The 14,621-nt window shown below is 46.8% G+C and overlaps 1 protein-coding gene across 6 annotated transcripts in view; it reads left to right on the forward strand.

The window, feature by feature from the left end:
• HIVEP3 (HIVEP zinc finger 3) overlaps positions 1-14,621 on the forward strand; it is a 240,192-nt gene that overhangs the window by 200,261 nt on the left and 25,310 nt on the right. For all 6 annotated transcript variants that reach the window (XM_083626698.1, XM_083626700.1, XM_083626696.1 and 3 more), the window contains one exon: positions 13,507-13,682. In XM_083626698.1, the coding sequence (XP_083482824.1) occupies positions 13,507-13,682 (176 nt within the window). The remainder of the gene's footprint in view (positions 1-13,506; positions 13,683-14,621) is intronic.

Consider the following 14,621-nt stretch of genomic DNA (forward strand, 5'->3'; position numbering starts at 1 on the left):
CCTTGAACTTCTTGGAGGAAAGGTGGGATAGTGAATATAATGAGTACATAAAAATTGAGGCAGGCAGTCCACTTGAGATGAGCTGTCCTCCTCCCTTTCAACTTCACAGTTCCATGATTTTGCTCAATGAAACTGAGCGGGACTGTTTGCCGCCTTGAGCACCCTGACTCAGTTTCTCTGGAAACCCTTAGAGATGTGGGGAGGAGTGTGGCGTTTGCCCTCCTAGGTGTGTGACATCATACTGGGTTCATAGGGAAAGGGTTAACTAATTGTAAAATGACTAACCAATAGGAACCCAAGGGGAGGAGTTAGAGTTAGAGTTGTTAAGAAGTCAGTCTAGAGTTAGAGAAGAGACGGAGAGGATAAGTCTGTGGGTTGGGCTAGTCTGATGTGAGAGAGTGAGAGAATCTGTTAAGAGGAGTCAGTCAAACAGTTGAGATATTCAGTCAGAAGGTATTAGGAAGGTGTAGACTGGTAAAGAAACTAAAGTTAAGGAACTGGCAAGAATATTATCTGAGAAACCATAAACTTGTTAATACTTATAAAATAAACTTGCTTATTTGGTTCAATTTTAACAACTGTCTGGACTCAGTGTGTACCCAAGAGTAACGGGTTGGTGGCAGTGGGGAAGCGAGCACAGTGGTGGCACAGGGATCAATAAACCGTTAAACGTCCGGGGACCCTGTGTGATTGCCACAAGGAGGAAGAGGGATTGGGTCATAGCAGGTGAGGCAAGGAGGGAGGGGGGAAAGTGTGGAAGCCCCAAGGGACCTGTGGTGAAACTAGGTTAGCTGTGACCTCTAATGTTCTTCCATTGGAAAGAATGCATAAGGACTGTTGACTTTGCAAAATCATTTTTAGGAAAAAATAAATGTGAGCCATTAGCTCATCATAAAGATGTATTGGATTTTAAGGGGAGGGAGAAGACTGTAGCTGCTGGAATGTGGCTTGTTACTCTTGGTGAAATTATATAATGTTGTTGTCCCCCTGTCAAGCAGGAGGTTGTATTCTTCTCAAGTGTGTGTTTTGTCGTGGGTGACAGCCGTTCCATTCTATCCCTGAACAACCCAGAACATGTCTGGGTTATGCAAGACGTCAGGAGCGATAGCTGCTGGTTGCTTCTGCGTCAGGCAGCCTCTCTGGGCCTGTGTCACTAGGGCAGCTGAAAACTGTTAACATGAAGAGTCCCATCTGGAATTGTGAATCTGGTTCGCAAACTGTGGCTTCATTCATCTGGCTTCTGGCTAGGCCACAGATGCTTCTGTCAAGGCAAATCCCTTCTGCACAGATGACAGACTCTTTGTGTGTGTGTTTGTGTGTGTGTGTGGCTGCTCTTGGTGACTGGGAAAGAAGCAGATTTTGGGGAGAGAATATCAGGTGATTGCAAGATTGCATGCTGTTCCATAATGCAAGATGAGCAGATAACAGGCATTTGCCCTGCACAGGGCAGTTCTTGGGGGATGTTGATCATCTACTCGTTTTGCCTCTACACCAGTTCCTCATTTGTCTCTTCACTGCGGATGAGAGGAACAGCAGCAGCTGAGTGGTGAAGTTCTTGGTCCTGGGTTCAATCCCCAGCATCTCCTGGTAGGGCTGGAAAAAACCACTTTCTGAAACGGCAGGGAGTTACTTTTGCCCATCAGTGCAGAACAGCCTTCCCTAGCTTGGGCCATATTCGTGCCATACACTTAGAACACTATGTGACACTTTAAACATTCATGTCTTCCCCCAAAGAATTCTGGGAATTGTAGTCTGCTAAGGGTGCTAAGGGACGCGGGTGGCGCTGTGGGTTAAACCACAGAGCCTAGGACTTGCCGATCAGAAGGTTGGTGGTTCGAATCCCTGCAACGGGGTGAGCTCCCGTTGCTCGGTCCCTGCTCCAGCCCACCTAGCAGTTCGAAAGCACGTCAAAGTGCAAGTAGATAAATAGGTACCACTTCAGTGCGAAGGTAAACGGTGTTTCCGTGTGCTGCTCTGGTTCGCCAGAAGCGGCTTAGTCATGCTGACCACATGACCCGGAAGCTGTACGCTGGCTCCCTTGGCCAATAAAGCGAGATGAGCGCCGCAACCCCAGAGTCGGCCACGACTGGACCTAAGGGTCAGGGGTCCCTTTACCTTTACCTTTAAGGGTGCTGAGAGTAGTCAGGAGACCCCCTTTCCCTCACAGAGCTACAATTCCTAGAGTACCTTGTGTTCCACTCTGGGAATTGTACCTGTGTGAGAGAAATGGGGATCTTCTAACTCTCCATACCTTTAACAAACTACAGCTCCCTAGTTTGCCATATTTGAATCACATCAGTAAATTTATTTATTTATTGGTATTAATTTCATAAAATTTATATAGCACTCAATTGTAAAAACAACAGCAACAACCCTCAGTGTGTTTTACAGGAAGAATAAAACAGTAAAATTATCTGTAAAAATGGGTTTTTAAAACATTCTAAAATAATTAAAGTCAGCAATAAGCTAAAAGCACATCAAAACATATGTCTGTATTCTACATATCTGGGCAAGCTTGTCTAAACAAAGATGTTTTTGCTTCTTTACCTTTTTGTCACCAATAAGGCTTGCCCCCGGCGCTTCGTTTTGTGAGAGTTGGGTTAATGCGTCTCCCTGCAGCTGAATGGGAAAGCTTCCAAGTGGCAATTTCACAGCCCCGCTAAGACCTCACTGGGCAGCTGGCTAGACCCCAGAAGCATTTTTTCCCCATCACTGACCTGGGAATTGTTTCTTGCCTTCCTGCACACTCAGCAGTCGTGCCCTTCCAACGTGCAAGATCTGCGAGGGATTCCATTCCTGTTTTGTCAGGTTTCCCAGCTGCTTGCGGCTCCGCTCTTGCACGTGGGTGTGGTATAGCATCTGGGAACAGACAGTCTGGCAAAATTCCCTGGCCCTGGGGTTCCCTGTCTGCAGGAATATGACCTGCTCCAATTTGCATCGGAGAGCAGTCGCTTGAGAACAACGGAGTCTAATGGGAAGCTAGGTAAATGTTGGGGTGGATGGTTTTTGGGTTTCTGAAGAGCCACGTGGTGCCAATTAAGTGGGGGGGGGGAGGAAAGGGCACATTTTACAGCCGTTACCTCTCAAATAAACTACCAGAATTGGAGATAATGCAGAGACTCGTGTATTTTGGGGCTCAGAAATACAAGCATTTGGACTTCTGACGCTCACCCCAAAGGCAAGATGAGCATTATGTCCCCAACGCTTCTCACTCAGATTTTAATTGGAACTTAATGGAGTAAATACTGCACTCCTGTCCTTCCCAGCCAGCCATAGCCCAAATCTTCACCCTCCACACTCTGATGATCCTTCAAGAGACCACATAACATGGGTCCTGAAAGACCTACATTGGCTCCCAGTACGTTTCCGAGTACAATTCAAAGTGACCTTTAAAGCCCTAAATGGCCTCGGCCAAGTATACCTGAAGGAGCGTCTCCACCCCCATCATTCAGCCTGGACACTGAGGTCCAGCTCCAAGGGCCTTCTGGTGGTTCCCTTGCTGTGAGAAGTGAGGCTGCAGGGAACCAGGCAGAGGGCCTTCTCACTAGTGGCACCCGCCCTGTGGAACGTCCTCCCATCAGATGTCAAGGAAATAAACAACTATCTGACTTTTAGAAGACATCTGAAGGCAGTCCTGTTTAGGGAAGATTTTTATGTCTGATGTTTTATCGTGTTTTTAATATTCTGTTGGGAGCTGTCCAGAGTGGCTGGGGAAACCCAGCCAGATGGGCGGGGTATTATTATTATTATTATTATTTGTTATTAATAATAATAAAATTAAATCCCTTTCCTACTTGCCCGCTTAACTCTGCATCTCCAGAGGTGGTGCAAAGTAGAGGGAGGGCAGTCTCTCCCTCTGTTCTGTTCCAAATGTAATATTCCCAAGAACGCCGAATGGCTTGATTTTGTGATGTGGGGCAGAGAGAATGGCTCAACTTAATCCAACCCAATTCAAGCCTGGGAGAGGTTCTTCATTACCTAACTGGGATAAGTGAGCCCCAATGATGCATGGCTCTCACCTAAATGGAGGAACACATTGCCAGTTAATTTTAGTTCAATGTCTACCTCTTTCTGCCAAGGTTAATGTGGAGGTTATCACAATTCAGTCCCTGGCATCTCCAGCTACAGATGGTGGTCTAGAGACCCCTGTTCCCCTGTTTCCAGTGTGGTGTAGTGGTTAAGAGTGGTAGACTCGTAATCTGGTGAATCGGGTTCGATTCCCCGCTCCTCCACATGCAGCTGCTGGGTGACCTTGGGCCAGTCACACTTCTCTGAAGTCTCTCAGCCCCACTCACCTCACAGAGTGTTTGTTGTGGGGAAGGAAGGGAAAGGAGAATGTTAGCCGCTTTGAGACTCCTTCGGGTAGTGATAAAGCGGGATATCAAATCCAAACTCCTCCTTGCTATAGTGCCCAGAGTGGCTTAACAGTCAAGCCCTCTTCCCAGGGATTTCTGGGAACTGTGGTTCTCTGAGAGGAAAACGGGTGTCCTAACAAATTAAATAACTACATCTCCCAGGATTCTTTGGGGGAAGCCACAGCTGTGGGATGGTACTGCTTTAAATGTATAATGCAGATGGGCCCGAGGTTGAAATGGGAGCAGACCACTCACAAACTAATGCAAGGGTGGGGGGGCATCTCTCTCTCTCCCTCTGTCCTTATTTCTTGGGGGCGGGATCTATCAGGAGTGGCATGCAAGGGGCGGGTGGGGCCAAAACAGCAGGTGGCATGGGCCGGGGCAGAGCCCAAAGTAGGTAGGATGCCCTCTTTCTGTTTGCTACCTCCTTTTCCAATCCTGTTCTGCCATATTTGGACATCGTGGGAAAGTCCAACTTGTTCCAACCGAGAGCCCAGAGCAATTGGGGAACAGAGAGTATGTGAATCCCAAACACGGCCAAGGCATGCGACCGTGTTTTTCACAGTGATAAGCACACGCGGGTCTCCAAAGCACTTTGCTCTGTGCATTGTGTTGCTGTATCAAAATGCCCCCAGTGGCTTTTTCCAAATGAAGCTGAACCTTCGCCAAGATTGTCCTAGTCTAGGCTATTTTTGCTGGAGCAGGATTGATCTGCTTCTAAAACTCTCTCTCCTTACCCCCCCCCCCCAATGTGATGTCTGTGTCTTGCTTTTAAGTCTGTTGGCAGGAACCCAGTCAGCCACAGCTGTGCCACAGCCTTTCTGCAGAATCGCTGGTGGTTCATGAGAGTGCAGGGTGCCAGGATCTTCCTTGACATAGCAAATTCTCATGAAAACCAATAAACCATGTTTAAAAAAAAGAAAAGAAAAGAGGATAGGAGAAAGTTTGTGGCCTGTTGTCCGGCAAATGCTCTTATTCTTGGCCAGCTGGGGTTGCATAATGATTAACAGTGCAATCCTAGACTTGTCTACTCTGATCCAAGCTCTGTTGAGTTCAATGGAGCTTACACCCAGGTAAGTGAGTATAGGATTGCAACCAAAGAGACTGAGTTATGAAGCAATACCTCCCTGGTTTGAAACTCACTAGATGACCTTAGGCCAGCTGCTGCTATCTGCAGCCTGGGGATTATATGAGACTTTTGGGTATAGGGCAGTATAGAAACTAACTAACTAACTAACTAACTAACTAACTAACTAACTAGCTCACAACACCAACTCACTTTACAGCAGGCATAGGCAAACTCCGGCCCTCCAGATGTTTGGGACTACAATTCCCTAGCTAACAGGACCAGTGGTCAGGGATGATGGGAATTGTAGTCCAAAACATCTGGAGGGCCGGAGTTTGCCTATGCCTGCTTTACAGGTTTGCTTTAAGGCCCTACTGGTGTTGACGGACTACAACTCCCATAATCCTTGACCATTGGCCATGCGTGTTGGGGTTGAGAGGAGCCAGAGTCCAACAGCATCTGAGTGGGACAGGATCCCCATCTGTGCTGTAAGACACTCATGTGAAACATTCTGAAGACTTAAAAGTACTATACAAATGTTAAGGGCTGTTACGCCAATAATAATAATAATAATAATAATAATAATAATAATAATAATAATAATTGTACCCCGCCCGTCTGACTGTGTAGCCCCAGCCACTCTGTGATTATTAATGTTTGTAAACTTAAAAATGCTCACTTTTAAGTAGCCCTAAATGTAGCAACATTTGGAGGGCACTAGGTTGCGGAAGCCTGCTTTAAATATATTCTGTTTTGTTAAACTTAGCAACTTAATGTGTCACAGCATGCTTCCTCCTTTACACTTAACCATGGTTTGGTTTGGCTTAGCATTAACATGCAAACTGAGGATGCCTTCTGATTGCACTTTATTTCATTTTCCTGACTTTTCCTTGCCTTAGAATTTTTGCCTTTTATGTGATGTTTTATGCGACGTAAGTGCCACTTCTGAAACTCTAGCAGAATCCAATGCTTATTTTCATGTTACTTTCTCCCCGAACAAAATACGCTTGCAACCCCGTTAACCCAACAAATTGTGGGAGTTTGTGGTGTGATTTCCTCACAGTTTTCATGTGTCATGCCACTCCCACTCACGTGCCAAAAATTGGCCCGGTATCCCAGCATATGGTTCTTTCCTGCCATTTTCACGAGTGAATCATGGGGGAACAGAAGCACTCGTGTGCAGAGAGGGTGACGCATCATAGAGGGCAGAACATCAATTATAAAAGACCCCAATTCCACAATACAGCAGGTAATGCAATGTAAAATAAACAGTGGAAATCGTGACAGAACCACTACCATTGTACCCAGGAAGACTCATGCAATAATCCCCACCTGAGTCACACAAAACTCTTCTTTTTCAGTACAGCAACAGTTCTGCGTGACATGGTTCGAACACCTTTTCTTCTTCTAGTCAAATCTAATTGTGTGCTTTTAAAATGTTGTTTTCCTTTAATCCTTGTTTAGTCATGCACACACATCTTTCCCACTTTTCTGACCACAGAATAAATGAGCTGGAGAAGGAACAGCTCTTTTTAGTAAGGCCCAGATAAAAAAAACAACGGCAATGCCAGGAGATGTTGTCTGTTGATAGCGCTAATGGAGCTGACACAGGACTCCGACATAACAAAGGCATGGCTCATAAAGGGTCCATGTCAGAGAGTAATTACCAGTAATACAAGAACAAGGCAGCTGTAAATGGAGTCCTATGATTGATTGCCAGGGGGCAAATGCCTGAGCAGTGCAGGAGGCCTTTCGTGATGGTTGAAGCAGGTTCATTGAGATGTAGGCAGCGGCTGTCTCATTCATTCATTTTATTTTATTTTAATGTCTGCATTGCTTTTCATTAAACATTCTAGAGCGACGCACTGTGCAAAGGTTAAAGAAGAACTTTCAAACACGTAGGATAAATCCATTCTAAAGATTCCATAAGTGTATAACAGATCAAAATAATTAAATAAATGGCAGCAAGACTGTCCAGTGTCAAAGGTTCACCTTCGTGGAGGAATATGGTGGTACCTTGGTTCTCAAACTTAATCCATTCTGGAAATCCGTTCCACTCCCGAAACAGTTCGAATACCAAGGTGTGGCTTCTGACTGGCTGCAGGAGCTTCCTGCACTCATGCTGGACGTTCGGCTTCCGAGAAACGTTCGCAAACTGGAACACTTACTTCTGGGTTTGCGGCATTTGGGAGCTGATTTGTTTGACAACTAAGCCATTCGAGAACCAAGGTACCACTGTATAGGTAAAGGTAAAGGCAGGGGTGGAGGAAGGGGGTGGAGGAAGGGGGCGGTGGGGGAGGGCCACTCTGGGTGTCACCACTGGGGGGGGTGACAAAATGGTGGGCGGCACTCACTGCGGGGCCTGCAGCATGCCCGAGCCACACGTCTCTCCTGGGTGTGATGTGGTGCCTTGGGTGCCCACAGGCTCTGCGCTGTCCCAAACGGTCTGCCCACCGTCTCCCCCTCAACTGTAGGGCAGCTGAATGGGAGGAGACAGGCAGACTCCTCTGAGGGCCCACGAAGCGTGCTGCCCCAGCTTGCGCCACCCTGTGGGCAGCTGCCCCCCCGACACAGGGCGCACGCTCCACCCCAGGCGCCCAATTGGTTTCCTCCGCCGCTGGGTAAAGGACTCCTGGATGGTTAAGTCCAGTCAAATTTGACTATGAGGTGCGGCGCTCATCTTGCTTTCAGGCCGAGGGAGCCGGCCTTTGTCCACAGACAGCTTTCTGGGTCATGTGGCCAGCATGACAAAACTGCTTCTGGCACAACGGGACACTGTGACAGAAATCAGAGCGCACGGAAATGCCCCCCTCCGTAGGAGGAATGGAGGACAACACCTTTAAGCCCCTGGAGGTTGCTGCGGCTCAGGTTGCTGAGGTTTTAGGTGGCTCAGGCTTGGACTGCTCGGCCCCCCTGCCCCGTGCCTCTTTCCCCGGCTCGGGCTAGCAGCGGATTGGGCTGTCCTATTTTTTCCTCTTCAGGATTTGGCAACCCTACATGCTTTATCTGAGAAATGTTGGAGGATGTGAGATGGGTTCTTGAACTCTGAGAATGTCTCTTGCTTGACTGGATAGAGGGGGATGTGTGAGGGGGGCCACTAGGTGGCGCATCGGAAGATGGCTGACAATAACATCTCTCCGACCCACACAAGGTAATTTGGAGGCTATGATGGGGGTAATTAGCCTCCTTAACTCCCCCAGGATTGTGGGGGGGACGGCCCTTGCCTGCTGTGCCCTATACCACCCTCGAATTTGTGGGGGTGGGGGCACTAGGCACAAAGCCCTCCTGTGGGATTCCGGCACTCCTGGACGCCGTCCCTGATTCGAGCCGCTAGTTGCAAGCATCTTCAAAAGAAACAATTTGGACGAGATAAATTGCACATGCTTCAAGGAAAAAGGGGAGTAAAGACTGCTGACAGAAGAGATCTCTGATAACAAGACAAGAATAAAATATGAGAAGATGCGTCAAGATATGGTATGACTGAGGGGGAGGGGGGAAAAAACCTGCCTTCCTTTTTCTTATGTGATTTAACAAGAATCCCCTCCCCTAATGAGTCAGAAACTAAGGACTTAAGCTGTGGATTTAAGGCTGTGTGGAGATAAACTTTCGAACCAAAGCAATGTTTCAAGATGAAGCTGGAAAGCTAAGAGTTTTGGAATGACGCAGTTAAAAATGCCGTCGCCATTTTGGGAGGCATTGTTGGAGCTCTTGGGTCTGGGAGGAGAAAGAGAGAAATAGAGTTGTTTACATATCGTGGATCAACTTCTCGGTGGGACTTAAGAGTGACAAATGCCAAATTTATGATGGAAAGAGCGATGTTATCTATGAAGGAGATATATGGAAACCATCTGGACTTAGTGGAGGAACAGGAAATCCACACAGGGTTATTATTTTGCTTATCGGCTTAAGGAGACTAACAGAAGAGATCGTAAAGGAAAAATAGAAATTATATGAACAAGATATGATGTGGAAACACCAAGATAAGACTGGATAGAATTATGAATTTTGTTTGGACTGATTGGGACTGATTTGGACATTAACGCAGTAATAAGAAGATGATCTGAATCCCCCTTTGGATCTTGAAGTATGGGTTCCCCCAACAAAATTTAAAAATTTGGCTTTGTAATTTGGAATTTATGTGATGTGATTTAATTTGATGTGATTGGCCAGTTAATAAAAATTATTTTTTTAAAAAAACAAAAACAAATCCCCACGGCAGGGTGAGCTCCCATTGCTCGGTCCCAGCTCCTGCCAATCTAGCAGTTCAAAAGCATGTCAGTGCAAGTAGATAAATAGGTACCGCTGCAGCGGGAAGGTAAACAGCATTTCCATGCGCTCTGGTTTCCATCACGGTGTTCCGTTGTGCCAGAAGCTGTTTAGTCATGCTGGCCACATGACCTGGAAAGCTGTCTGTGGACAAACGCCAGCTCCCTTGGCCTGAAAGAGAGATGAGCGCCACACCCTATAGTCGCCTTTGACGGAACGTAACCATCCAGGGGTCCTTTACCTTTTTTTTACCTTTTACCTATACTACTTTAAGCAGTCATGGCTTCCCCTGCAAAGAATCCACAGAATATAGTTCGTTATGGGTGCTGAGAGTTGTTAGGAAACTCCTCTTATGGAGCTACGTTTGCCAGAGTTCTCTGCAAAGGAAGATTTGTTGTTACGCCGCTCTGGGAACTGTAGTTCTGGGAGGGAAATAGGGGCCTCCTAACAGCTCTCAGCGGGACACGGGTGGCGCTGTGGGTTAAACCACAGAGCCTAGGACTTGCTGATCAGAAGGTCGGCAGTTCAAATCCCCGCGAAAGGGTGAGCTCCCATTTCTCGGTCCCTGCTCCTGCCAACCTAGCAGTTCAAAAGCACGTCAAAGTGCAAGTAGATAAATAGGTACCGCTCCGGCGGGAAGGTAAACAGTGTTTCCGTGTGCTGCTCTGGTTCACCAGAAGTGGCTTAGTCATGCTGGCCACATGACCCGGAAGCTGTATGCCGGCTCCCTCGGCCAATAAAGCGAGATGAGCGCCGCAACCCCAGAGTCGGTCACGACTGGACCTAATGGTCAGGGTTCCCTTTACCCTTTACCTTTAACAGCTCTCAGCACCCTTGACAAACTACAGCTCCCGAATTCTATAGGGAAACCATGGCTGTTTAAAATATCATCACAGTGATTTAAATGTATGGTGTGAATGTGACAGTGCCTGGGTGGAAGTTACCCCGAGAATTTTGCGCAGGCTTAGTGAGCTCCTTGGATGAAAGACTGGGGACAATTGAATGAATAAATATCCTTGGGCCCTGGCTGACATTTGCTCTGGGTTTTTGTTTGTTCATAGCCGCCTATTATACTAATGTCCCATTTGAAATAAATTTACAACTCCTCCACAAATTATGAGTTGCATTCATACCTAGCAATTATACCCAGCTTTATTGAAAAGTATTGGCTTTAGAGTCTGCTTTCTCTCTATCTCCTAGTGTCTGACATATCTTTGACATTTACTGGTCGTCTGTTTCCTTGTCTCTTGCAAATACATCACTTGTAAACCAAAACTCAGCACAGAGTGAGACTTCCCCACCACCACCCTGCCGGTGTGAGTTTTGAAGGTTACTTGGTTTTATTAGCCAATATATTTCATCCAGTAATTATGAGTGTTTCAATTTGATTGTCAGGAATGCCCCTCCTTTTTAAAGGATGGGATGGGATGGGATGGGATAGGAAAGGAAAGGTTTGAGCAACTCTTGAGATGCATATTCTCTTTCAAATATTTAGACACCCAGTCCTATTGATATTGTTGGCCAAAGTTGGTGGTGATCTCTTAAATTCAAGGAGGCCAAATGATGTTTTTCACTCTGCATTGAAAGCAGGAAAATGGTAGGAAGCAATTGCTCGCATATTTTTTTGCTAACTGCAGCCATCAACTGCTGTGGCATTCCTTTCACGAAAACTGCCTAAAATATAATGTGCCTGTATGAATGATGATTTGGGCAAGGGAACTTGAATTACATGGTGTATCTCAAGAGTAGGGAACCGTTTTTTCAGCTGAAGGGCCACATTCCCTCCTAGGCAAGCTTCTGAGGGCCATGTTCCAGTGGTGGGCAGGATCAGAGGAAAATGTGGGCAGAGTAACAAATGTGAGTTTCCCCTTTATATGGCGCACAAAAGAGCCTTATTTTCACATTAAACTAAACTCAGGTACAAGTTATCTCTATGCATGTATGAGTATACACTTTTTGATTTGTACAGCTCAATTGATTGTATACACAGGTACATGGACCATACACTCATTGAATGTAACATGCCCCGCAGAGGGTTGGATGACCCTTGTGGTCCCTTCCAACTATCCAATTCTACAATTCCGTGAGCAACCTTACAATAAAAACAGTGTGTATACTGTTGATATACACTGTTTACATAGTAAGGGACCCCTGACCATTAGGTCCAGTCGTGGCCGACTCTGGGGTTGTGGCGCTCATCTTGCTTTACTGGCCGAGGGAGCTGGCGTACAGCTTCCAGGTCATGTGGCCAGGCTGCTTCTGGCGAACCAGAGCAGCGCACGGAAACGCCGTTTACCTTTCCGCTGGAGCGGTACCTATTTATCTACTTGCACTTTGACATGCTTCTGAACTGCTAGGTTGGTAGGAGCAAGGACCAAGCAACGGGAGCTCACCCCGTCGCGGGGATTCGAACCGCCGACCTTCTGATCAGCAAGTCCTTGGCTCAGTGGTTTAACCCACAGCGCCACCTGCGTCCCTTGTTTACATAGTACAAACACTCAAACAGCTCTTTCTTTATCCCCCATCCAGACAAGCAAGAGGCATTATCAGAGTTCAGGGACACATTCCAGCTAGTCAAAAACATTTGGGTGTGAAGCAGGACCAAGGAGGGGGCATGGCAACAGTTCCAAGGGCCAGATAGAGGTGCCTGGAGGGCCACGTTGAGTCCCTGGGCCTGAGGTTCCCCACATCGTCTTAGCTCAAAGCTAACTATGTTTACAGGTCTGTGATGTCTTTACCCGATACATTTTGCTTGAGCTTCCAGCCTAAGGTTACCAGACGTTTCTGTTTCTTGGGGACAGTCCCTGGATTTACAAATCAGTCCCCATACAAAATCCATTGAAGTTGAAAAGTGCCCCCGGATTCATTGGGGAAAAATCTGGTAACCTTATTCTAGCCGTAGGTGTCAGATCATCATGCCTTTAACATTTAGGCGTTATTCAGAAGGTGATGTGGCTGTTAGAGTAGAAAGTGTTCTTATATTGCATGTGGCCAAATGAAATTTGAGGTGGCAGGTGTTTGTTAGGAAAGTGAAAGGCAGTAGTTTAGTGCTGTAGACCTGTGTGGGCATGCTGTTCCTATTCTGCCAGGGAGACCAGTTTGAGCATTCATTTAGAATGCTTTTGATCTTCTTCTTCCACGGAGGTTGAGTTGTCCCATTTGGTTCTTCCACTGGCAGGTTTTTTCCTTGATAACTGAGCTTCATGACTGAGTGCGGATTTGAACCCAGTCCCTTTGATTCTAGGCACACCAATTCAGGGATAGTCAGTGCGGTGCCTTCCAGAAATTGTTGGATCCTAGCTCCCATTAGTGTGACCAGTGGTCAGGGAGGATGGGAGCCCCACACTGCTTTGGTTGCCCCTGCACAACTGCTACGCCACACTGGCTTTCTCCAAAATGGAAAAGAAAGGAATTTGCCCAAAGATTGGCTCTCTCCATTAAGAACATAAGAAGAGCCTTACTGCATCCAAATAGCCCAATGCATAGGGGAAGCCCGCAACCAGGACTTGATCACAACAGCATTTCTCCATTCACTGTCCCGCCCATTGAAATGAATGGAAGAGCCATAGATCAAGGAGCGCTCCATCACGCCAGCAGCTCATGATGCTCAATGCTCCCTCCCCACAAAACAACAACAACAACATGGAGTTTCGTTCTCCCTTGACTAAACAATGTAGTGAATTTGCTAGCCGAGACTTTTTTGTCTGTGGCTATGAATGATATGCACTGGGTTTTTGTTTAACTTTAAAGGAGGCTTGTTACGTCTTTAAGGTGGGAATCTTTTTTATTTCTGTTACCATGACACCCTGTTGCTCATAGGTACAAATCAAACGAAGAGTATGTGTATGTGCGAGGCCGTGGACGAGGGAAGTATGTATGTGAGGAGTGTGGAATTCGCTGCAAGAAGCCCAGCATGCTGAAGAAACACATTCGCACGCACACAGACGTCAGGCCATATGTCTGCAAGTACTGTAACTTTGCTTTTAAAACCAAAGGTAAGCACCGGCCAGCTCCACGCTCATCTTCTTAGCACATTTGCTTGCTAGTTGACATTCTCAGCAGGGCTGGGGTGGGGGACGACACCAGTGCAACAGGAAAGGATGCTTGCAATCCTTTGAGGAACCTCTAACTTGGCTGAAGCATGCTAAAGCAAGAGTATGTAACGTGCTATTTTTGCCAGATGGCTTCTGTCAAGAGTTTGCCTGCAGTGTGGTATGAACCGTTCTTGTGCTTTGGCAGAAAGGCGGGTTTGAGCCTTAATTGTGGCTAAAACACACACACACAAACACACCACCACCCGATATATTCCACAATTGAACAACCAACCAGCTAGCTTCAAGAGTGAAGGTGTTTAATAGGGTGGTAATGGGGATTCCACTGAGTTCCCTCTGGGCTGTTGAGTGTATCTGGTGCTCTTAAAGCAGGGGCCTGCAAACCTCTTCAGCAGGGGGCCGGTCCACTGTCCCTCAGACCTTGTGGGGGGCCGGACTATATTTTGAAGGGGGGGGGGAAGAATGAATTCCTATGGCCCACAAATAACTCAGAGATGCATTTTAAATAAAAGCACACTTTCTACTCATGTAAAAACACCAGGCAGACCCCACAAATAACCCAGAGATGCATTTTAAATAAAAGAACACATTCTACTTATGTAAATAACGCTGCTTCACGGACCATCCACAGGCCGGATTTAGAAGGCAATTGGGCTGGCTCCGGCTCCTGGGACTTAGTTTGCCTACCCATGTCTTAAAGCCTTCCTCCTCCCTCACCCCTTACTTCCCTTGTCTGTAAAAATTGTTCCTCCAGAGACTTTACCCCCCAAACAAATGTGCTTTCAATCCAAAGCCTGTGGGATTGCCAGCTCTTGGGAATGTTGGGTCTCTTCCCACACACCCCATTTTAAAGCTTCCAGCTCCACAGTGTTTCGTTACAAT

The sequence above is a fragment of the Podarcis filfolensis genome, assembly GCF_964270895.1.
Source record: "Podarcis filfolensis genome assembly, chromosome: 8".
Classification (NCBI taxonomy): domain Eukaryota; kingdom Metazoa; phylum Chordata; class Lepidosauria; order Squamata; family Lacertidae; genus Podarcis; species Podarcis filfolensis.